At 42.4% G+C, this 11,144-nt stretch overlaps 1 protein-coding gene across 1 annotated transcript in view; it reads left to right on the forward strand.

Annotated features, from left to right (window-relative positions):
- Positions 1 to 11,144, forward strand: part of INPP4A (inositol polyphosphate-4-phosphatase type I A) — a 110,472-nt gene that overhangs the window by 36,108 nt on the left and 63,220 nt on the right. The window contains exons 3-8 of the mRNA XM_042783432.1: positions 1,469 to 1,587; positions 3,453 to 3,569; positions 3,854 to 3,933; positions 5,995 to 6,106; positions 7,312 to 7,402; positions 8,422 to 8,569. Coding sequence (XP_042639366.1) covers positions 1,469 to 1,587; positions 3,453 to 3,569; positions 3,854 to 3,933; positions 5,995 to 6,106; positions 7,312 to 7,402; positions 8,422 to 8,569 — 667 coding nt within the window. The remainder of the gene's footprint in view (positions 1 to 1,468; positions 1,588 to 3,452; positions 3,570 to 3,853; positions 3,934 to 5,994; positions 6,107 to 7,311; positions 7,403 to 8,421; positions 8,570 to 11,144) is intronic.

Genomic DNA, 11,144 nt, shown 5'->3' on the forward strand with positions numbered 1-11,144 from the left:
TATATGCAAAAGGGTTCATATTTGTTGTCTGTACCTCCCATGTACCTCTCTATGTCTTTCTTATCCTCAATGCTGCCATATTGGTCACTCACATTTGCTTTATTGCCCTTCTCTTCACCCAGATCAATATTTATCTCTATCTATCTAACAGCGTTCCTTCCCCTCCCCTCCCCTCCCACCCCTGGTAACCATCAAAGAAAATTTCCTCCAATAGATAAACCTTTCCTTAACTTTTACAATAACGGACTAATACAATATTTGTCCTTTTGTGACTGACTTATTTCTAGAGTTAGTTAAGTTTGATGTTCTTTATTAACAGTTTCAGAAGTGGGACTGATCATTTATATTTCTGAATAGACCCTGTAACCCAACAAAGCTTATTGTTGTTGCTGATGTTTGAGCTTTGATTTACCATATATTTCATCAACTTCACGATGCACAGTTACTCACATTTTAACGTCCTGAAATCAGGAAATGTCTTACAATCAATGGCATGTCATACTTTAACAACAGAAGCCTTTTTTCTCTTAGAATGGATCTCACAAGATGCAGCATCTTAGATTCAATGAAATACGTTGTTTTTTTTTTTTTCCTGTGGGTCATTTCAGGAATTCTGGTGGAGTAGTGCCTAAGGCACTTGACTGCTAACCAGAGGGCTGATGGTTCAAACCCACTAGCCACTCCTCAGAAGGAAGATTTGGCAATCTACTTCCGTAGTGATATTGCCTCGGAAACCCAATGAGGGTACACAATGAGTCGGATCTGACTCGACGGCAGTGAGTTTGAGTTTTTTGTGTGGGTCACTTCTATGATATAATTATTTGAGTCTTGTAAACTATCTTAAAATGCTAGTGCAATAAATTTTCTAATCAAAAAAATTCTACTAGATACCTTTAGTTCTGAAAAGTAACATTTTTAATACTTTTGCATTTGATATGAGTCTTCTGAGAATAGATGAGTATGAGTAATCACTCCCTTTTTTTTTTTTAAGCTTTATTTATTTTACCATAGAAGTTTAATTTGCTTCCAACATACATCCACACACGCAGACACATGGGTTTGAGATACCATTAAGTTTAGGGTTTACTGGCAGTCATGGGATGAAGGCATGTTACCTCAGTCTTAACTTTCATAGACTGGCTTCTTAGCTTATTTGGTGAGTGGCTTAATTAATTATTGAGGTCAAACTTGTGGGGTTCAGACCCTGTTATGGAGTTACTGGCTTTGTGTCCCATTCTATGAACATAAAAAGCCCCTTCAGCTCAGCCATCTGCTGGTAGTTATGCCGTTGCTATCAGAGGGGTAGGAGGAGTGGATAGAAGAGATTGTTTATCATTTTAAAAAATCGCTACCCTGTGTCGATTCAAAAAATCCATCTTTTTATACTTTCTTAAGATTTATTTGGAATGGATGTAACTAGAGCATGGTTTTAAAACATTTTTTTTTTCTCACCATCTTGATTCTCTAGCTTGCAGTGAGTTGCATACTCCATCACTAGATCGAAAACCAAATAGTTTTGTAGCAGTGAGCGTAACCACCCCTCCTCAGGCGTTCTGGACGAAACACGCACAGACGGAGATCATTGAGGTGGGTGCTGCTGGCTCCTTCTCCTCAGAGGGAGCCCGAAACACTCAGTGCAGTGTTTCTAGTCCTTATGGGAGGGCTGTTCGGTTACCCGAGCAACTGTAGCTGCATTTATATTTATGTGAATGGTGACAGTTTTTCCTGAGTTTTCAATACATGGATACAGTTTATTATAGTTACTCATGTGGGTGGCATTTATATTAGCCATATCCTTTACAGTTATGGATTAGCTATTGGCTGGTTACTTTTGAACATTGATACTGTAAGGTTCATTGCCTTTTGAGATGGAAGAGATTTTTTTCTTTTTTTTGTCATTTCCAACTGGTTGCTACTTTTGGAGAACTATGGTCATTAATCAAAACTTAGGGGAGGATTGACCGTTAACCAACCTTTTTACCCCAGAGCATATTTCTCTTTTTTTTTTCCCCCATTGGTTTTTATTTTTACAGCTTTTTGAGCTAAGTGTTAAATGTTAATTTTTTCCATTAAATTATATATATTCACCAGGGAAATTTTACAGATTCCTTTTAGATAATTGAAGGATTGCATAAGTTATGAAACTAAGTGTGGGAGTTGCTGGTGTGAGATTCTGCGGGGATTTTTTTTTTTTCCTGGTGATGTAAGCATCTATTTGAATCATGCCCCCCTGAGAGTCTCAGACACCTATAAACTTTATTTCTTCCTCCCCATTTTAGAAGATAGAACACCCTTTCAGTGTCTTGGACATTTGTTTCAAGTTTAAGTCAACTATTCCATTTTCTAAGCATTTGTTTTTGAGCCCTGGTAGCATAGTGCCTAAGGCACTTCACTGCTAACCAGAAGGCTGGCAGTTCAAACCCACCAGTCACTCCTCAGAAGGAAGATGGGGCAATCTACTTCCGTAGTGATACTGCCTCAGAAACCCAAGGAGGGATTGCTATGAGTTGGATCCCACTCAATGGCAGTGAGTTTTGTTTGTTGTTTTCTTTACCTAGACACAGAGTATATTGCTAAGCACTGTGGATGATACAAAGATTATTCAGACACAATCCTTGACCTCAATAGGTTGTACAAGGAGGGAGACAGAAATGAATGTGGCTACATCGATAGCCAGCAAAGTGTGGAAAGTGTTAGTTGAAGAGAGCTCCATGGGAACTCAGGAGAATGCAGTCTCATTCAGTTCCAAAGGTCAGGGTAGTTTTTCTAGGTTGGTTTTTAATTGAAATTCTGGTCCGGTAGGCCTGGGGTGGGGCCCAGGACTCTGCCCTTCTCATATGCTCCCAAGTGATGCCATGTTCCCAGTCTGGAAATCACACATTGAAGAAGACCAAGGTCCTAGAGGACATCACGTCTGAGTGGGTCCAGGAGGGCTATGTAGAAATGACCGAATTCATGAAGAATTCGAGGCAGAGAGAATACAGCCAACTCTTGACATTCTCATATTTGCAAATACCACTATGGCAAAAAGCGCTTAGGAAACTGGCCCAGAAAGAAGATACATGCTGAGCACTTTTTTTGTTCCTGTAAGTCTAAGAATACATTGTGGACATTCAACTCATTTCACTTTTTAAAAAATCCTTCTTCTTGAGTGGGAAACATGTAGAAATGAGCTTTGGGCACAGCTTGTGCAGTGGGCCTGCTTGTTGTATCTGGGTCTGTAAGACTACAGACTAAAAGTGTCAGACTACTTTTTCTTCTTTTGGAAAGTAGTTTTTTGGTTGTATGAATCCATTTAAGCTATCCTTTTCATTTGGGTTTATCCAAACTGGTAAGTGTTAATTTCGCATTCTGAAAAAGTTGGTGTATATCAAAAACAGTTACTTACAATATATTCAAATCTGTATTCTGATCATTTTCTAAGAATATCTGCATTTTTTTTCTTGTTCTAGGGAACGAACAATCCTATATTTCTAAGCAGTATTGCCTTCTTTCAAGACTCTCTTATCAACCAGATGACACAAATCAAACTATCCGTTTACGATGTCAAAGATAGATCTCAGGGAACAGTTAAGTAGCACGTCATTAGTTTATGGAATTTTCTACCCTATTTTGACTTATATGATCATTTGAGTGAGAGATGAACATAGACATCAGTACTGACTCACAAATTAGCTAATGTCTAAATGCATTTGTCCTTGGGAACTTCTTTCTGAACATCTCTGTTGGGCTATAAGATGAGGGTCAGAGGTACTGTGGGAGCTGGCCAGCCCTACTTCCCTGGGGTGTGGTAACTGGGCCAGAGGTTAAATGAAAGCACTTATCCTGTCTCTCATTATCCTTCTGTCCCCAGATGTATTTACTGGGCTCTGGAACTTTCATTGTGAAAGATCTGCTCCAGGACAAGCATCATAGGTTGCATTTAACACTAAGGTTGGTACTGCATTTTATTTCTTAGAAAGGATCTGAAATTATAAGGCCAGGAAACAGATGGGGGAAAACGCCCATTTTCTAACAGAGACAGAATACCCTGTCTGCTCCCAGAGGCCATTCTAAGGGGGAGTGATGTTCTATTGAGGTAAGATGAATCACTCAGCCTACCAGAGGACATGACAGGGAATGGAAGTGTGTGGCAACAATAAGGGGGAAACCTGCAGAACTATACTTATCCGTAAGGAAAATTTCAATATATATTTAAAAAAAAACCCTCAAACTCACTGCCATCAAGGTGGATCCTCCTTGGGTTTCCAAGGCGGTATCACTACAAAAGTCGATTGCCCAACCTTCCTTCCAAGGAGTGGCTGGTGGATTTGAACCGCCAGCCTTCTGGTTAACAGTCAAATGTCTTAGGCGTTGTGCCACCAGAGCTCCTAAGTATATATAGAATAATAATAAATACATTTGTTTCTTATATGTCTCTTCCACAGTAGAATGTAATCTCCCAGAGGGCAGGGATTTTTGTCAGTTTTGCTTCATTTCTCCGGCACCTAAATCAGTCTTTGGCACATCGTAAGTGCTCGGTAAATGGATACTGAAGGAATTAATGAATGAAAGGGAAACCCCTCACCATGTTCTTAGATGAGAAGATGAAAGATGTGAAGATGTTAACCCTTCCACAATTCATTATATGAGGAATTCCCCTTAAAATCCTGACTGGTGTTCTTTTTTCAAGAAAATGTAAAAATTGGGAATTTCTATCATGTGGGAAAAATAGTTTAATGTCTAATATGTTGTTGTTGTTGTTGTTATGTGCCGTCGAGTCGGCCCCGACTCATAGCGACCCCTCCTTGGGTTTCCAAGGCAGTATCACTACGGAAGTAGGATTGCCCAACCTTCCTTCCGAGGAGTGGCTGGTGGGTTTGAACCGCCAGCCGTCTGGTTAGCAGGCAAGTGTCTTAGCCACTATGCTACCAGAGCTCCTAATGTCTAATATAGCAAAGAAAATATTGATAAAGAAGATAATTTCCCTGTCAGGTAGTGAGGCTTTCTGAAGCTACAGTACTGACAGTGCTGTGGACACTGGCTGTCTAATTAGAGACAGGGAAAGACCCTGCAGCGTCCTTAGTGTGTAAGGAGAACTTGATTCATGGTAAAAGATGAATCTTAGGTAAACTAAGAGGGATAGGGTGGGAGGAAAGGCTATCTGAGAAAAATATTCAGGTACATCATACGCTGGAATTCATTCAGTTGGATTAGAGTTGAATGTAAGAAATGGACATCATTCTTTTCAAAAAGGAGCTAAAGATGACTGTTTAGTAGACCATAGCACAGGAAAGGACTTTTCCTGGCATGAGAACCAGGGCGATGAAATGATTCACTCCAGTTCAGCCCTCTGCTGAGAATTTCCATTTCTACACCAGATAGACTGAATCAGAATCCACAGTTTAACAAGATATATGCATAAGAATCATCCGGGGATCTGTAAGAATCACCTAAGGATTGTGGTAAAATGTAGATTTTGATTCAGTGTATCTGGGTAGATAGGGAAATTCTTTGCAGGGGATTGAACTGGAGTGTACCAGTTTGAAGCCCTGCAGGAAACCCTGGGTGGGCTTGGTTTACTGGGGAGTCCAGGCCTAAACCTTAAGGTTAATCAGAGCTTTGGGACCACAAAGGGGTCCAGTGCCAGAATAGGTGCTGTCCAGCCCTAATTCTGAGGGCACAGGTGAGCCCAGGAGCTCACAGGCAGCCTGGGAACAGGCATTGCCTCCCCCGTGAAGCCCCCTCTGACTTCACCAGCTAGACCGGTACGCCTCATTCACACACCTCTGCAGTGCTTCATTCCTCTCTAGACACAGCCCCTCCACTGTGTTCCACTGCTGTCTTAGTCTGCCTTCCCTTGGAGCTTATACATGAATGTTGATTGACCAGATAGATCACTGGGTGGGTACTCCCAGGACCCGTTGATGACCCAGGACAGCTGAGCTTTTCATTTAAATAGAAAATGAAGCCCAGTCACAAACATACTCATAAAAAGCACTTTGCTTATTGCAGATCTGCAGAGAGTGACCGTGTGGGTAACATCACTGTCATAGGCTGGCAGATGGATGAGAAGTCAGACCAGCGGCCCCCTGTGACCAGGTCTCTGGACACTGTCAATGGGAGGGTAAGCACACCACCTTTTTCCTCTGTATTAGAAAGAGTTAGAAGTCCTGTCCAGATGACTTACTCTGTGGTCTCAGTAGACACTGAGTGTGGCCCCCAGTAGGATGCACCAGTTCTCCCCAGGCCCGTCTCAAAGTATAAAGAATGGTACTTCTATAAGGGAGGGCTGTGTGGCCTTCAAGGGTCTGTGCCTTGCAGCCTAACTCTGTTGTGAGCTCTATAGCCAACCATCTCTAGAGAGAGCATATGGGTGAGAGCCAAACGGAGGCATTGCAGTCAGAAGGGGGAGAGAAGTGCCCTATGGGAGTGTGGGAACATGAGAAATAATTCATTGGTGATACAAATTACTTATTATATTTTGTTAATATCCTCCTATCCCTGACACACGCATGCCCCACAGTGGCTTCTGGCATACCCATGTCCACATACCCACACCTCCTCATGCATGTACACCCCTGCTTTCTGTCTCTCATCGTCTCCAGCATATGCTCTCCCACACCCTCTCTCACACATCCTCTCATACAGTCTCTCACACATGAGCACTCAAGCTCTCAAGCTAGGATTCTAATTTAAGAATCCTCAACCCTGGTAACTAATGTTTGTATAAAATGCCGAGATACCTCATTTTACCCAAAGCAGCCCAGACTGTTAGTCTTGGAAGTATTTTTTTTTACTGTTGTTCTTGTTAGGTGCCGTTGAATTGGCTCTGATTCACAGTGACCCTGTGTACAACAGAATGAAACACTGCCTGGTCCTGTGCCAGCCTCATAATCCTTGCCATACCTGAGCCCATAGTTGCAGTCACTGTGTCAGTCCATCTGGTTGAGACCTTCCCCCTTTTTCGCTGACCCTCTACTTTACAAGCATGATACCCTTCTCCAGGGAATGGTCCCTTCTGACAAATATTCTTGGGCATCGTCTATTCCTTCTTTTTCATTTTACACATCAGAACACTGAAGCCTGAGGTGAAGTGGCTTAGGTAAAAGAGATACATTTTTTGATAACTGCTTTTATGGAATGCTTTCATTATCTACTGGGAGGTGAATTAATTTGTCTTATGACTTGGGCAGTTTATTACTATAGAGTATAATGGTGGATATTAATTTTAAGAGTTCTTGGTTGATATATTTAGGTCATCATTTATGTCGAATACTCTACTGTCATCTGAGTCTCACAGGATTTTTGTTTTTCTGTACATGCTATTAGATGGTTCTGCCCGTTGATGAAAGCTTGACCGAGTCACTGGGAATCCGATCCAAATATGCTTCATTGCGAAAAGACACTTTACTAAAATCGGGTAAGCAGCTTTCTCTCTTGTACTCATGCCACTCTTGTGAGTGTGCACTCAAGTCCATGGTCACCCTTTCTTCCCCTCCAGCTGTGACTCAACAGCCATGCACCAGACCTCCACCTCTCTGCTGTTTATCAGTGTACCACTCTTTTTGCCAGCTGTGTAAAGCATTAGTAATGTTCAGAGAAAGGTGGCTCTTCTTCATTTCATTCTTTTCTCCTGTTACAGCATTGGGCTTCTTGTTGTTAGGTGCTATTGAAGTGACTTTTAACTGATGGAGACCCTATGTGTTACAGAGGAGAACTGCTCCATAAGGTTTTCTAGGCTGTAATCTTGCCCCCCTCCTTTGTTTCCTTTTTTAAAAAATTTTATTGTGATTTGGTGATTTGGGTGAAAGTTAACAGCACAAATTCGTCTTCCATATAGCAGTTCACATGCACTTTGTCTCATGACATTGATTATAATCTCCCATAATGTAATAGCTTTCTTCCTGCTTCCTTCCCATAGCCACCTTTCCCTGTGTCCTTCCCTCCCATGCACTCCTGCCCCCGAGCTGTCTCCCTGTGCATACACAACCCTTCTATTCTCCCATGATTGATCTCTCCAAAGGGTGTGTCTACTTAATGTAAATGTTCGGCTAATATTATTAGGCTGCAATCTTTATAGGAGCAGATCACCTTGTCTTTCTCTGTGGGTCCACTGGATGGGTTTGAACCACCAACCTTTCAGTTAGCAGCTGATCACTTAATTGTTGTGCCACTAGGGTTCCTAAGAACCGTTCCCCACTCCTACTCTGAGCCTCTTTCACTTCAGAATTAGATACATGAGCAAGAAGATTGCATGTTCTAGGGAGAGAAATTTTCAGGGTCAGCCAGTTGGTGGGTTTTGGGTTTAAATTTCCTTGAGACAAACAGTAAGAAGACTTCAGGGTGTCCACATCATTTGAGGCCAGGGGAGGGGAACCATGAGGCAGTTCTGCAGTCAGCTCACACATAGTTTCTGTCTCCCCTGCCATCCCACCTTAGTGTTTGGCGGTGCCATCTGCCGCATGTACCGGTTCCCAACCACTGATGGCAACCACCTGCGAATTCTGGAGCAGATGGCGGAGAGTGTGCTCTCCCTGCACGTGCCCCGGCAGTTTGTGAAGCTCCTGCTGGAAGAAGATGCGGCCAGGTGAGGCCTTTCGTGCTCACGTGATGTGCCACTTCCTTTCTAGAAAGCTCCAAGGTGGACAGAGCATGGGCATCAGATAGGCCTGCTGCACACCTAGCATTTGCAACTTGCCAGCTCTGTGACCTTGGCTTGTCAAAGCCTCCATTTTCTCATCTATGTCTCAGAGTTCCCGTATGAGGATTTCACGAGACAGTATGCTTGAGGTGCCAGATGTGTGCTCATACCTGTTCCTCCCTTTCCTCCTTTTTTTTTTTCTCCTTTTGTTGGGTTTTCAGGAATTTAGAAATAGCTGGTCATTCTTTTGACTGCTAACCAGAAGATTGGTGGTTCAAATCTACCAGCCATTCTATGGAAGGAAGGTCGGGCAATCTACTTCTGTAAAGATTTACCGCCTTGGAAACCCAAAGGAGGTCACTATGAGTTGGAATTGACTTAATGGCAGTGAGTTTATTTTATTTTTTGGTCATTCTTTGATTACAACTGCCTTAGGTCAGCAATTTCCTAGGGTAGGGCATCTTTTGGAGCCACAGTGATAAAGGCTACAAAATACTAAGTATGACTTGTCAGGGTGCTGGGGTCCCTTATAGAGTGAGGTTGGGAACCTTTCCACATTGCTTCGCTAAAGGCATGGTTTTTATTGGTTCTTAGACATGGAAGAAGGCCTGAGAGGTGGGTCAGGCACTCCAAATTGTCCCCTGCCTAACTCGGACTGTTTTTTCTACTCCTTGTCATAAAACAATTACAAGCATATCAAAAACATGAAAGGCATGGATACAGCCAGAATCCTACTGCTTTAATACAGCTATTTTGTTTAACTTTTTATTTTGAAAGCAATTCAAACTTAGAGAATCATAGCAAGGAAAATGAAATGAACACCCATATATATTGGTCACCTAAATTCATCTTTTGCTGTATTGCTTTATCTCTCTCTGTATGCAGATTTTTTTTAATTGTGATTTGAAAGTTTACAGAGAAAATTCACTTTCCATACAGCAGTTCACATACAGTTTGTATCATGACACTTACTATAATTTACCGCAATACAACAGCTCCCCTTCAACTTCCTCCCCATAGTTACCTCTTCCCTGTGTCCGTCCCTACCTCCATGCACTCCTGCCCCCTGAGCTGTCTCCCTGTACATAAGCAGCCCTTTTTTCTCCCATGCTTCTTCTTTCCAAGGAGTATATCTACCTCAGGTAAATGTTGAACTCATATGCCTGTTTATTGTTTGGCTGGAAACCACAGGTGTGGGTTCAATTCCAGACCTGAAGGGCAGCTAGGGGCCATAGTCTAAGAGGTTCCACCAGGCTCTATCAGACCAGCAAACCTGGTCCCCACCTTTTTTTTTTTTTCTCCAACAGATTTTGAGTTTTATTCCATATTGTTCTCCCTCTCTATACAGGATCTCCTACATAGATCCTCTTCAAAGTGGTTGACAGTAGTAGCCGGACACCATCTAGTTCTTCTGGTCTCATAGTCGTATAGGCTGCAGATCAGATGGTGTACCAGTTCCTAGGACTAATTGTTTCCATGAGTTTTTGGTTTCCTCATTCTTCTTTGCTCTGGATGAGGAGAAGACCCATCATTGCATCTAGATGGCAGCTTGCAAGCTTTTAATATCCTAGTCGCTACTCGCCACAGTAGGAGGTGGAACAATGTTTTGTATAGTATGTTATGCCAATTGAGATTGATGTCCTCTGCGACTGTGGTCTCGAGCCCACAGGTTCAACTGCTTGGTCCCTCTGGCTAGCTGGCTGTGACCAAGCAGTGACTACAACCTTGCCCCTTGTCATCTCCACTATGTTGTTTGTTGTTATGTGCCGTCGAATCGGCCCCAACTCATAGTGACCCCTCCTTGGGTTGCAGAGGCAGTATCACTATGGAAGTAGATTGCCCAACCTCCTTCCGAGGAGTGGCTCATGGATTTGAACCACCAGCCTTCTGGTTAGCAGTCAAGTGCCTTAAGCTCTATGCTACCAGAGCTCCTATACACCTGGGAATTCAGATCATACACAGAAAGTTATAAGACCATTGTCTGCCAACCCTATACATGTTCTTGGGTACACTCCCCACTTCATAGACATACCTACTAGTTCAGCCTGTCCACCATCTATCCATCCATATACCCATGTTTGCCTTCACTAACAATGCCGTACTATATGTACAAAAAGGTTCATCTTTGTTATCTGTGCTTCCCACATACCTCTCTGTGTCTTTCTCTTCCTCAGGGCCACTATATTGATCACTCACATTGGTACATTGCCCTTCTCTTCACCTAAATCAAAACTTAGCTCTATGTATCTAACAGTGTTCCCTCCCCTTCCCTCTCACCCCTGGTAACCAAAAAAGAAAATGTCCTTCCATAAATAAACATTTCCTTGACTTTTACAGTAATGGAATAATACAATATTTGTCCTTTTGTGATTGACTTATTTCACTCAGCATAATGTCCTCCAAGTTCATCCACGTTATGCGGTGTTTTGTAGATTCTACATTATTCTTTAGCGTTGCATAGTATTCCATTGTGTGTATGTACCATAGTTTGGATATGCATTCCTCAGTTGATGGACACCTA

Source organism: Orycteropus afer, unplaced genomic scaffold, assembly GCF_000298275.1.
Source record: "Orycteropus afer afer isolate SDZICR_OR568_19922 unplaced genomic scaffold, OryAfe1.0 scaffold00017, whole genome shotgun sequence".
NCBI classification, from domain to species: domain Eukaryota; kingdom Metazoa; phylum Chordata; class Mammalia; order Tubulidentata; family Orycteropodidae; genus Orycteropus; species Orycteropus afer.